Source organism: Arvicola amphibius, chromosome 6 (genome assembly GCF_903992535.2).
Source record: "Arvicola amphibius chromosome 6, mArvAmp1.2, whole genome shotgun sequence".
Classification (NCBI taxonomy): Eukaryota; Metazoa; Chordata; class Mammalia; order Rodentia; family Cricetidae; genus Arvicola; species Arvicola amphibius.
The window spans coordinates 4,183,055-4,196,156 of record NC_052052.2 but is presented as its reverse complement, the minus strand read 5'-3'; the positions used below and the strand labels follow the sequence as shown (position 1 = coordinate 4,196,156).

At 55.5% G+C, this 13,102-nt stretch overlaps 1 protein-coding gene across 5 annotated transcripts in view; it reads left to right on the top strand.

Moving 5' to 3' along the window:
• Positions 1 to 329: 329 nt before the first annotated feature.
• Positions 330 to 13,102, top strand: part of Plekhg5 (pleckstrin homology and RhoGEF domain containing G5) — a 33,057-nt gene continuing 20,284 nt past the window's right edge. For 3 of the 5 annotated variants that reach the window (XM_038334030.1, XM_038334025.1, XM_038334026.1), the window contains exon 1: positions 11,094 to 11,217. In XM_038334030.1, the coding sequence (XP_038189958.1) occupies positions 11,098 to 11,217 (120 nt within the window). In that variant the 5' untranslated portion in view covers positions 11,094 to 11,097. Of the gene's footprint in view, positions 419 to 1,135; positions 1,213 to 11,093; positions 11,218 to 13,102 lie in introns of those variants that run through there. The other 2 variants (XM_038334028.1, XM_038334029.1) reach the window with 1 other exon arrangement.

The following is a 13,102-nucleotide window of genomic DNA, read 5'->3' as shown; positions in this document are numbered from 1 at the left end:
GGTGCGTGTCTGTCGCCGACCCGCGTGTCTGGGTGCAGGAGGCGCCTTTTCCTTGGAGGCACTTCCGGCCTCAGCAGCAGCCCCCGCTGCCACAGCCACAGCCGCTGTGCGGCCCACGATGCAGGAGGCCGCGAGGAATCGGGGAGCACTAGGCGCGCGCCCGGCCATCCGTGGAGAGGCCTGTGGGGCGGGGAGCAGGGCTGGGCCTGGGACCCCACCTGGGACACACCCCGTCTCTGGGGGTGGCGCCGTCGGGGGCCGCCGGCTCCCCGCCCCCCGCGGGCCGCCCCGCGCTCCTCCCACCGCCCACCTGCCCCGCCCCGCCTCGCGCGCCAGGCGGCCGCGGCGCTTGGTTCCTCCGCTCCCGCGCTCGGTTCCCCGGCTCCCGCGCTCGGCTCCTGGCGGCTCGGCGCCATGGGTGAGTGCGACCCGGCGGACGTCTGCTCCCGCCCTGCAGGCCGGCTGGTCGCCAGGGTGGCTCGGAGGGCTCCGCGCGGGGTGGGGGCCCGGCCTGCCCCGGGGAGGGCCTTGCTGGAGCCGGGTGGACGCCGGCCTCTGCACCGGGGCTAGCTGCAGCTGCCCTGCCCTCGCCTCTGCCCCCTCGCTGCGGCGCCCCAGCCTCTGAGAAGAAAAGGCATCAGCTTGGAGGGGGCCAAACTCATGGTCAGAGATGGACAGCGGGGAACAGAGGTCGCCCCAGGCCTCGGGAAGGGAATGTCTAGCTTCAAAGGGTCTGAGTTTGGTGAACTGGGCTAGGAAGGGCATCCTGGACCCTTGGACCTCTCCTCCCTCCCCGTAGCCCTGCTTGGAATAGCTTAGAAAGTCTGGGGCCCCAGGAGATCACTGAGTTACCCCCTCCCTCTGGTGGGGCTGAGGGAGGGAGTAGCTGATTTCCAAGGACTCCCCCCTGGAATCTGGACAATTTCCCCGGGGAACTGCACAGAAAAGGGCTCTGCAAACAGATTCCCCTGCAGATAAGTTGGCATTTGAAAGAGAAAAGGACACTGACTTCCTTTGAAGGCAGGATTGAGCAGTCTGCCCTACCAGTCCCCTGGTCTGGAGGCCACCAGGGCCCAGGGGAGGGTAAGTGCCCCCCCCCCCCATCCATGAACTGATGCCCTTTGCTTCTCCACAGAAGACCAGAGCCCAGCAGAAGAGAAGGGGCTGCGCTGCCAGAACCCAGCCTGCATGGACAAGGGCCGGGCTGCCAAGGTAGGGGACTGAATAGCTTGGGGCACGGAGGACAAGTTTCACTTCTCAGGACATCCACGGTCTCCTTGCCAGGGCATAGTGGTGCCCTCTGGATTCAGTGTAGCTGGTTTAGGAGGCGAGAAGGTGTCCATGGAGAGGAACAGTGGAGTGGGGGGACTTTTATCTAAACAAGATCAGCCTCATGGGGTCCTTGTCACTGCCTGAGAAGATGGGAGCCACAGAGGCTTCGGAAGGGAAGGGAAGCGGTCCCCATGGTTTGCTTCAGCACCTGGCCGCTCTTCAGACCTGGACGTTGTTCTGGGATACTGTGGGGCTTGAGTACAGCCGTGGAGATGGCTGAGGGAAGGAGAGGGGGGCCACTGGCCTTGGATAAACTGAAAAGAAGGGAGCCAGGGAGAGAGGTAGCAGCAAGAATATCTTTTGATGCCCTGGGCTCCGTGCCACACATTTTCTGTGCTTACCTACGGCTGTGGCAGCTCATCAGGGAAGGTATTGTCACCCTGCTTTCCAGATGAAGATACCAAGGTTCGGAGAGGTCGTGTGACTTGGACAAGGCCCCACAGTTCCTAAGAGGCAGCTCCTTCCTGGCACACATTTGTGTGACAATAGCTCTTGAGAGCCGGATCAGCTTGCTCCTCTCTTCTGGGGTAGGTCCTGGCCTCAGTCCCTCCTGTGGAATAGGTGAGGAAACTGAGGCTCAGACACGAAATGGTTGACCTATGAATACGTGGCCGGCTAGTGGTAGACTGGGGATCTGAACCCAGGAGTCAGGTGTGCAAAGCCAGCGCCCACGTTCCTAACTGCCATGCAGTTTGGCCCCGCCAGCTGTGGGGGAGATTTAAAATGCCACTCCACCGCCACCATTCATCCGGCACAGGAGGCCCATGGTCAGAAGGAACATGAGGACTGTTCTGGGGGTGGAAAGAGAAGGGGGCGGCCTCCAGTTGCCGTGGTCACCAGGCAAGGGGGCGGCAGTGATGTCAGATACAATCTGCTGGCACGGGTGGTGCCTGGCATTGGGCTCTGGTGTTGGCTGTCTGCCTCTTCCCCAGATTGGCAAGCAAGCTGGCCAGTGCTCCCTCAACACATCTGTTGGGAGCCTGAAGCATCTGTCCTGAAGGGGTGACAGAGGGACAAGACACACTGTCCCAACCCCCGCAGGGCCCCTAGTGGCATGAGAAGAGGGCTGGTCTCAGCAGCTGGCCCTCTGTAGCCTTCAGACCTACTCTGGCTTGCTCCTCTGTAGCTGTGGGGTCATCTCTGGCAAGGAGAGGATACCCTGACGGAAGTGGAGGTTTGGGTGGTAACAGGAAGAAAGCAGGAGTGAACCCGGGAAGGGGATGAGGTAGGCAGGAATGTGGAGGCAGAGAGGACAGGGACTGGGTTCAGGGAGAGAATGACAAAGATTGTTGTTGGTGCCTTGACTTAGTGCTGTGGTGATGTGCCAGGTGCTGTGGAGAAGCTCAGGCTCAGAGAGGCAAAGGAACCTGCCTACATCACAAAGCGTACATGGTGGAGCTTGCCCCAGGGTGAGACTCTCTGAGGACAAGGTCTCAATCTCCAGCTGCACCAGGAGCTGCTAGCGGGAAAAGCCGTTTGCAGGCAGGGTTGCACCTGAGTCTGGCGGGGACTCCCTTGGGTGCTGGAACTTCTGAGATCTGCCTCACCCCTGCTTTCTGTCTCTGAAACTCATCAGAGCTGGGGTAACCATGGTGGACTTTCTTGAGGAATCAACTCTGATCCTGGGAATAGGCGGTGTGGAGATGGAGGACAGAGTGAGCAGGGGAGGGGCGTTGGGAGAGCGGTCCGTAGAGGATGGACCGTGAAGAGAGGGAAGGTTGGGCTGCATTAGGAGCACTCTATGTATCCTGTCCTGAGTGGCAGGGCTATATGCCATGGAGACCCTAAAGAGACGTGGTACCGCTTCTCCCTGTCCAGGATGAGGATGCATAGCTCATACCGTTGAGTTCCAGGATTTCCTTGCAATTGTCTGACCCTGGGCAGGCCAGTGTGAGGGCCTCTTTCAGTTGTCCGGGATGAAAAGAAGCCCCTTGTGTATAGCGCTTAGCGCAGCACCCGGCGTGCATGCTACGGCATATGGGAATGCTCGATGCAGTCATGGACTTCATCCGTAGTGTGTGGGAAATCAGCAAGCCTGTCTCCCAGGCTTTGGGTGTGCCTTCTGTCTCTCCCTGAGAGAGACTTCACAGGGCTCCATACCAGACTCTGCCTGACAAGTGCATATTACACACTGGGGGTGGGGAGGAACCAAAGCAGGTGAGTGTCATGGGTGTCCTTAGCCCTCCCACAAAATAGCCATAGGGCGGTGACTGACGCCCTGTTCTTTGCTGGGCCTCCTTGTGGCAAGCATTCTGGTCAGTCTGCTCCACAACTTGGGTCATAAGGGGACATGGCAGAGCGCTGATACTGAACCACTGGAGGATTTGGGAACATTGACCTAGAAGCCGTGTTTGCTCAGAATCCTGTGCCAGCAGCCCACTCTGGGTGGTAGAGGCAACTCCATTTCCACAGAGTGACCAACATTCTGTGCTGATGACTTGTCAAGGCAGGGCCTGAGCCTCAGTCAGGACTTCTGCTCTAGGGTCCCCAACAGCTGCCAGGGAGAGAGGTGATGCTCTCTGCTTTGCTCTTAGGACCTGGATAGGGAGGCGAAATTTGATTCCATATAGAGACGTTTCCAACATCTGGAGCTGTCCCTCCATTGTCTAGTCATGAGGCCCCGTCCTTGAGCCTCGGATTGACGGTTGGGTATAGATGTAACTCCAGAGTTCTCTCAGTGTTGTGGAGTGGAGAGAAGAGGAGTCTGGGGTCGTGTCCAGATGAAGGCCTGTGTACTCGGGGCTGGAGGAGCGAGTACTGCACCCTGGGATCTCCTTGAGCCAGGGTAGGTGGGATGTCGTGAGAGAGGTGACAGGATTGGCCTGTTCTCTGGGCAGTGCTTTGGGAGTAAGAGGCAGGATACCAGCTTCCCTTGGGAATGGCCAGGCTTGGGGGCTTTTGGAGATGATGGTGGTCCTTTTAGAGGCTGGTCAGCTATGAACGGGTGGTGGTCCCGTCTACTGCTGAAGAAGGGCATGGTCAGCTATGAGCGGGTGGTGGTCCAATCTACTGCTGAAGAAGGGCAGGACCAGGGAAGCCGTGAGTGTGGATTGCCTAGGCTGTGGCTAAATAATCTGAGGGGAGCAATTGAAAACTTGGGGCACCTGCCCAGCAAGTAAGATCAGAGGAGAGGAGTTGCCTGGTGGAGTCCAGTTCCACAGAGCCAGTGCTGGTAGTTGGAACCCCAGCTCTACCCTTCTGGGGTAAGAGAAGAAAGGCTGGCTTGTTTTGACCCACTGTGGCTCTCTACCCCCCAGTCCTGAGTAAGTTACAGGCTACTGAGAGAGGAGAGTTACAATCCACCCAAGGGTGACAGGCATGGGCCAATTGCAAAGGGCCCCAGCCAGGCATGATAGTACATGCCTGTAATTATAGTATTCAAGAGGTTGAGGCAGGAGGATTATTGTGAGTTTGAGGCTGGCCTAGGATGGATACATAGCAAGACCTTTTATTAAAAAAAAAAAAAAAAAAAAAAAAAAAGCATGTCTGGAGAGATGGCTCAGCAGTTAAGAGCACTGGCTGCTCTTCCAGAGGACCTGGGTTCAATTCCCAGTACCCACATGGCAGCTCACAACTGTCTGTATCTCCAGTTCCAGAAGATCTGGCACCCTCATACAAACACATGCAGGCAAAACATCAATGCACATAAAAATAAATAAATCTTTAATAAATAAGAAAGCATAGAGGAGAGGGAGACTGGAGAGATGGCTCAGGGGTGACAGCAGTGGCTGCTTTTGGAGAGGACTGGGTTTGATTCCCAGCATTACGTGGTAGATCACAACATGGCGGCTAACACCCTATTCTCTCTTCTCCGACACCAGGCACACACCTAGTACACATACATACGTGCGGACAAAACATTTACACACATAAAAATAAAAACATCAACAACAACACACCAGGCGTGGTGGCACATGCCTTTAATCCTACCATTCAGAATACTAAGGAGAACTCATGAGTTCAAAGCTAGCCTAGTTTATATAGAGAGTTCTAGGCCAGCCAAGGTTATACAATGAAACCCTCTCAAAAAGGGGGTAAGGTGATTGGAGAGACGGCTCATTGGTTAAGAGTGCTGGCTTCTCTTGCAGAGGACCTGGATCCAGTTCCCAGCACCCCAATGGCAGCTCACAACTGTAACTCCCGTTCCAAGGGATCTGACACCCTCTTCTGACCTGTGTGGGCCCCAAGCACACCTGTGGTGCATATACATACATGCAGATGAAATACTCATACACATAAAATAAGAATCAATGCATGTTTTTTGTTTGTTTGTTTGTTTGTTTGTTTGTTTTTGTAAGGAACCCAGAGAGAGGTAGGCACACCTCTTCAGATGGCCAGAAGCCAGTCTGGTTTGAGGCAGTTTCCTCATAGACTCAGGCTGCTGTGGGTGTTTCAGCCCAGTCCCCTGCTTGCTCCAGTCAGGACAGCTTCCTGTCACAGCTCCTCCTCTCCCTTTGGCCTGTCTTTTTTTTTTTTTTTTTTTTTTTGGTTTTTCGAGACAGGGTTTCTCTGTAGCTTTGGAGCCTGTCCTGGAACTAGCTCTTGTAGACCAGGCTGGTCTCGAACTCACAGAGATCCGCCTGCCTCTGCCTCCCGAGTGCTGGGATTAAAGGCGTGCGCCACCACCGCCCGGCCCTTTGGCCTGTCTTGAAGCCCAGGTGAAGGACCAGGGACTCTGACTGCTATAGATTGGTAGAGTGCCAGCCTGTCACATGCCATGAAGCCCACTCTTCACTCCTGATAGCCAGAATCCTAGCTTATCCCCCGGAGCCACCATCTGGCCTCCTGCCACCCTCTGGTTCGTGAGCAGGACTTTCCTGTGACACCTTATGTCTCAGCCTGATGGGTGGTAGGTGGTGACACCCCTCTACCTGAGTCAGGGCCTGTGTCTACTGTTCTCCTTGCTCTGTGTTCTGTGCACCTCTGGGTTTGACGTGTGTAGCTCAAGCCTGGGCCATAAAGAGGAGACAGTGTACCTCGGTGAGACTCAAGAGTGATTGACGACTGCCAAGTGGTCCAGGTTAGGGGGCCTCACAAGGCCTGCAGTTCCCTACTGAGGGTTCCCGTTGACAACCTCTCTTCTTATTTAATGATGGAATGCACTCAAACACTGCTCCTGTGGCCATGAGGAGTCTGTGGCCGTGGGGTGGGGGCCACTGGCTAGTGAGGGTGAGGCCTGTAGGGAATGACCCTGCAGGGGCTAGGCCTGAGGTGTACTTAGGAGGCTGTTCCCACCCTGTCCCATGTGGGTCTCAAATGGAAAGGTCCCTGGGGGCCAGCAGGGATCGCAAGAGGCTGTACCTCAGGCTGCCTGATGAACCAATGAGACCAATCTGGCCAGTCTTGGTGTGAGACAGGGAAAGAGAAGTCAAAAGGTCCCTAGGCCCTACCAGTGCTTCAGTGACCTTCCTTGGTGACTCCTCAGTGACCTTGCTCTTGGGTTTTTACTGTTCCTGGGCCGTGCATCAAGGTCCCGTGCCCACTAGGACACAACAGCTGTCCTGAGATGACACATTCTAGTGGTGGCCAGCCAGCACTGCCTTCACAAGTGAGAAGATTGCTGTCACTGGGCGAGAGCAGGGCTAGGTGGGGCACAAAACCTCTAAGGATTCCTTCCCCATGATCCTCCGGAGCGCCACTGGTGAAGCAGGTCCCTGGAATCTAGGTGCTGCCTTAGAGGGTAAGACTCACAGACCACAGCCCAGCCGGGACCTTTGCTAAGGAACGTGTCTGTGCTGAGGGACCTGTAGGCTGGCTTCTGCTCCTGTGCCGTCTGTCTTAGGTCAGGCTCTGCCTCCAAGCAGGACTGGAGACCCATAGGACAAAAGGGTGAGGCCCAGCCTTCAGGAAAGGAGGAGGCCCGTGAACCACCTGCAGTAAGAGCTGCCTGGCAGAGCCACCCCACCCTGACTGGCCTGCCCACGCATGCAGGCTCCACCCTTGGATATCTGAGGTGGCGGGTAGAGCCCTGGGCCATCTCTCAGGGGAGCCCAGCCCTGCTGGAGAAGCCTAGGGCAAGTGTGTCTTTCAGACAAGAGCCCTGGCTGCTGTTTGGGGGCCATCTGCTGTGTGCCGAGCACCGAGCTGGCTCCGCGTCCTGCCCCAGATCCATAGTTCCTGCTGGACCCAGAACTCTTACTCCAGGCTGGCCCTGTGTCCTAGAGAGGAAAGCGCCTGCTTGGGGTGCCTCAGAGACTCCAATATTTCTCCATTATTTATCATCTTCTGCATCTGGTTTCTGGGTATCAGTTTCAGCAAGGCAGCCCTGACTCACACCCTGGAGCCAGGCTGGGCTGGAAAGGGGCCCCTTCCCCAGGGAGTCAAGGGCCAGGACCTCAGGTCTGCCCCTTAGCTCCTTGCTATTTGTTAGGTGGGAGGCCTTTCCCCTTTCATGGCAGGGACTCACCCCCACTCTGTCACTAACTTGACCCTACATTCTGGCCATGGGGCAGCAGTTCCTGGTCCCCTAAGCAGCAACCCCCCCCCCCCCCCGCTCCCACTAGAATAGCCAAGACAGAGCATGACAAGAGCCCGGTCACTCAGAAGTCCTTTTGAGGTAAATGTCTTGGCTCCAGTGATCTTTACTTTCTGGGACTTAGTTACCCCATACCATTGGGATTCCCTCCGAGCCGTCTTTGAGCTCTGCTTTCTTCTCAGGAAGGTAGGTCTTCAAGACCTTGTCCAAACCACCACTTAGCCTGTGCTGTGCTCCAGCCCCACCCTGGGCCTGGGCCTGGGCCGTGGGCAGCAGTTCCAAGCACAGATGTGCATTTGCCGACTTGCGTACTAGCCACCTTGAGGAACCTGCAGCCTCTCGGGCCTTAACTTCTTCCTGTTAAGTTGGGGACAGTCACTGTCTCCACAGTCTGAGTGGGATTTGTTGCTCAAATTCCTGGACAGGAAGTTGGGAGGACTCAGTGGAAGGCAGTAGCTGTCTGACCATGGGACAGGCTGAGGACCACCAGAATTTGAATGGAAGCTCATCTTTCTGAGGCCAACAGGCCCAAGGTCACCTATAGGTTCCAGGAAGAGGGAGAAATCCTTTTAGTTAAGCAGTGGGGAAGGCTCCTTAGTTAAGCATTGGGGAAGGCTCTGGTTGACCCTTGGCCCCAGGCGGGATAACCTCCCTAAGAACTTCTCTGTCCCAAGTTCTTCGACAGCTGAAGACCCTTCCTTTGCTTTTCTTTGTTGCTCTTGCTTGTGGTTGTGTGCTGAAGGCTGAGGACACCGAGTGAGCCAGAGAGCTAGGCCGCTGGCCTCTGCAGGAAAGAATGACGGAGAACAAGGAAGCAGAATAATGTCATGTCATAAGAAAGCTAAGAAAGAATTCATTCGATCTTAGGGACTAAGGAAGAGGCCGGGCGTTATTTTGAGAGTCCTTTGGGGAGGTAGGGTTGGGCCCCCATGCCAACCATTTGAAGGTCGAGAGCACATACAGTTCTGGACGGAGGGGTGAGGGCTCTGAACTTGGGGAGCCCTAGGGCTGTCAGCCAAAAGGCCAGATGACTACATGGGACCACCTAGGAGATGAGGGCAGTCAGTTTCTGGTGAGACTTTTTGTTTTGGTTTTCAAGGGAGTTACTTGTAGATGGTGAGTGCTCTGGTTTTTGGGATGAAGGTAGCCCTTGGAGTCAAAGCTTAATTACTGCCCTAAGAACCATCTCAGAAGTTCCTGCTTCCTGCCTTCTTCCACGATGTCAGATGCAGGGGTTATCTAGGGGGTAGATGTACCAGTGGCAGTATATGCTCCTCAAAGGGGACTGAGGAGTGCCCACAGAAGCGATGCCACAACCTGCGTCAGAGGTCTGGGTTTAAGCCAGGTATGGTGGCTCACTCCTATAATCCCAACGCTTAAGAGGCCAAGGTAGAGGGCTGGAGAGATGGCTCAGCAGTTAAGAGCACTGGCTGTTCTTCCAGAGGTCCTGGGTTCAATTCCCAGCACCCATATTGCAGCTCACAGCTGTCTGTATCTCCAGTTCTAGGGCATCTGACACCTTCATACCTGTGCATATAAAAATATGAAATAAAATAAAAGAGGTGGAGGTAGGAGGATTGCCTCAAATTCAAAGCAACCTTGGCTGGCTACAAGAGTGAGACCTTAGCTCCGAACAATACTCTGTTAACAAAGCAGGACTTGGATGTAGCTCCATCAGTAGAAGCTTGCCTGGCACTCGGTCCCCAGAACCGGGGAAACCAGGTGTGGGTCTCTAGAATAGTCTGTGGAATTTACAGAACGAATCTCTTTCTATATATAGAATCACTTAACAGGCTATGCTCCAGCTGATCCAGTCATGGCGGGCTGTGAATGGAAAGTCCAAGAGTTCACAAGACTGACTTTCTCAGCTGGTCTATGGTAGACTCTGGAATCCTGAAGGAGTCTTAGCGCCAGGAAAGGAACAGACTTGCTAGCACACAAAAACTTCTTTCTTCCATGCCCTTATTTGGGCTTCCAGCAGAAGGTATGGCCCAGATCAAAGATGTGTCTTCCTGCCTCAAAGGTCTGGATTGGAAGTGGATTCATCCACTTCAAACCAAGCAAATAATAACATCTCACGTGTGTGTCTTCCCTGGGTTGTAGTTCATTCCAGATGTAGTCAAGTTGACAACTGATAATAACGTTCATGGCCAGGCGGTTGTGGCGCGGGCTTTTAATCCCAGCACTTGAAATCCCTGGTTATCACAGCTTTCTGGAGTTTCTGGAGACCCTGTCTCAAGGTCATTCTCAGCTACTTAGTGAGTTCTTGTTTGAACCAGTCTGGGCTAAGCCGCGACTATGCACTTGTTTTTTTTTTAGTTTGCTTTATCCCCTAGGTAACGGGAGGGGATAATAGTGGTGTCATCCGCCCCCCACCCCTCAGCCAGAGGTGTTGGAGCTTGCCTTTAATCCCAGCACCCAGGCAGAGGCAGGCGGATCTCTGAGTTTGAGGCTAGTGTGATCTACAAAGCGTGTTCCAGGACATCCAGGACTGTTACACAGATCAACCCTGTCTTGAAAAGCCAAAACCAAAACCAAACAAACAAAAAAAATAGTGTGCCCCCGCTTCCTTGGGATGAGTGTAGAAACCCTTGATAAGCAGAGTGGAGACAGTCCCACCCCCATGGGGGGGGCGGGCAGGCGGCTTATCATGTTGTGTTGAGCGCCCTCTGGCGTCAGTGCCCCGTCCTAGCAATACCAGTGACCTCCCTCGAAAGCCTGCCTGGCTGAGGGGTTTCCCTGGCCCAACTCCTGGGGGACAGCTGGGGACTGCCCAGCTCCTCCACTCTTTCCCACCAGCCCTCCCCGCACCTCCCGCTTTTCTCCCAGGTCATGAGTTGGCTTGGAGTCCCTACCTCTGCCCCTGGAGCAGAGATCCCCAGGCTCTTGCTTGGGGTTTATGTGTGGGTGTGTGTGGTGGGGGTCCCCTAGGACCTTGCATGGGGCTGGAATGGGACTCAACACAGGATGCAACAAGAAAGATGCTGGAGTCCCATCTTGTTGGCCCAGCAAAGAGAGTTGGCCCAGGGCGGGATCCTAAGGGATTTGGTCCTTAAACCGGCTGTACCCGTCTCGTGCTGTGTCTCGAGCCCCTGGGGTGGGCTCAGTCCCAGAGGCAGGGTCTCCAAGCTGTACTCAAAGCTGAGTGGCTCTGCCTGGGAGTGGCTGGGGTTCCGCGGGGTGTCACCGATCCAGCCACCCCCTCCAGGGCGCGACTGCACAATGGCAGGAAGCGGGGCTCCGCACTTTGTCCTGAGCAGCAGTGCAGACCGCCGCTTCCTCCAGCCACTATGGGGACAGGACCCGGCGTCTCCGGGCACCGAGCAGCAACCAGGCCGGGCTCCGAGCTGCCCTCCTCAGACTCCCAGTCCCCCTGGGTCGGGGGTCACACCCGCAGCAGTGACAGCCAGGTAGGGGGACGTGGGTGGGCCAAAACCTAGCGGGTATGCTTAACTGGGTCCCCTCTGTCCCCCACTCCAGAGGGCCAGGGTGGCTCAACCTGTGTGAACTGTATACAGCTGGGAGTGGGGGCTTGAAAGGGGGTCCCCACCTTGGGATTAAGAAGCTGGTGGGCAGAGATGCCCCTCAACCCCTGGGCCTTTTGTGTTTGCTACCTCCGGACACACCTGTGGGGCCCAAGCCGCCCCTCCCCCCTTCCTTCCTCTGTCCCACACCCTCTGCCACTCAGGCCCTGCTTCTCCTGCCCTTAGTCTCGGCCCTTGTGTGAGTGAGCAGAGAGCCTGTTTTCCGTGCTCCGTGCCCTGGCCTAGGAGTGGGGTGGAGGGGGATGGCTGTGTCCTCTGTGTGTGGCTCTGTCTCCAGAGGAACTTCCCTACCGACATGCTGTCTTTCTCCTGTGGAGTAGGGTGCTCTTTCATATGGAGGTGGGTTTGGTGGACAGTAAGGAAGTCGGGAGGGGGGGTCTAGGAAGAAAGATCAGAGAGTCTAGCGCTGGGAAGGAACCTGCTTTAGTTACTTGGCAAGAGGGATATAAGGAAGTGGGAAGGCTACCCAAGAGGGCTTTGCCAGGCCCCAACCTCAACCTCTGATCTGAGCTTGTGATTTTCTCTGGCTATTCCAGAACAGCCTGCTTACTTTGTGTGGGAACTCAGGTTCAGTTCCTGCAAACTGACCCTGTGGGTCCCTTGAACCTACGCTATAGGCCAGGAGTGGTGGAGGCAGCAATTGCTGCCATGTCTGATGCATCAGCCAGAAGGCACTGAACAAATCCACACTTACTCCTGCACTTTCGCTTTTGAAACAGAGTCTCACCGTGTATCTCGGGTTGTCCTGGAACCACTATGTATAGCAGACTAGTTTTGAACTCATAGAGATCTCCCGGACTCTGTGTCCAGAGTGTTGGGCATAAAGGCCTGAGCCACCTCGCCCTGCCTGAATCTGCTGTCTTGATATTGACTTAATTTAAAAACAGAATTGTGGCCCTAAATTGGGCACCCTTCTCCTGAACACACAACTTAGAGCAGTCCTTACTGTCTGTCACACTGAGCCAGAACCAGGCTTAGCTCGTGTATAGCTTGAAGTTATCCTAGTCAGCGGGGGAGGGGGCCTAGAGCCAGAAGCCCAGACCAGGCTGGTGGACTGGTGGTGCCTGACAAAGATTGAAGGGGAGCAGGTGCCTCCCCCCAGATCACTGTCAGGAGGAGGCTCTTAAAGCCAGGAGGCCCCTAACTGAACAAAGCCAGGCCGTTCTCTGCCTTCCCTGGGATTTGTGGCTGTAGGCAGGTACGTGTTTTCCTGCCTTCATTAGCAGTGGATTAACACAGGAACTGGAACTGGCTACCCCGCTGTCCGGAATCTGGGTCATCATAATGTCCATTGCTGCCAATGCACAGGACTCAGTTCCTGTCATCTCCCCTGGGGCAAGTGGGCCACCTGCGGACGGTCCTTTCTGGAGGAGAGGAGAGACACAAGAGCCTAAACACCAAGCCTCAGACTCAGATTGGTTTCTTCCTGGGAGCCACCCTCCCTCAAGGCTAACTTGGGTCCACCTCCCCCCATTTATCTCTCCATTGTCTGGTACCTGGCAGTGGCAGGAATGAGACTAATCTGTGGTCTGGCGTTCCACACGCTGGCTTCAAGCCCGGGCTCTGCTGGGTGTGCAGCCTTTGGGAGTTCGCTCTTCTGAGCTCTACCCTCTTGTGTAAAGGAGGGTGAGAGGAAATGACCCAGAGAAGACTTGACAGCAGACCCTGGACAGGAACTCTGACTTTCCCCTACCTCCCTGCCACTCCCTACTTCCATCCCTCCCTCCGCTGTCTTGGCCATCTTCCTTGG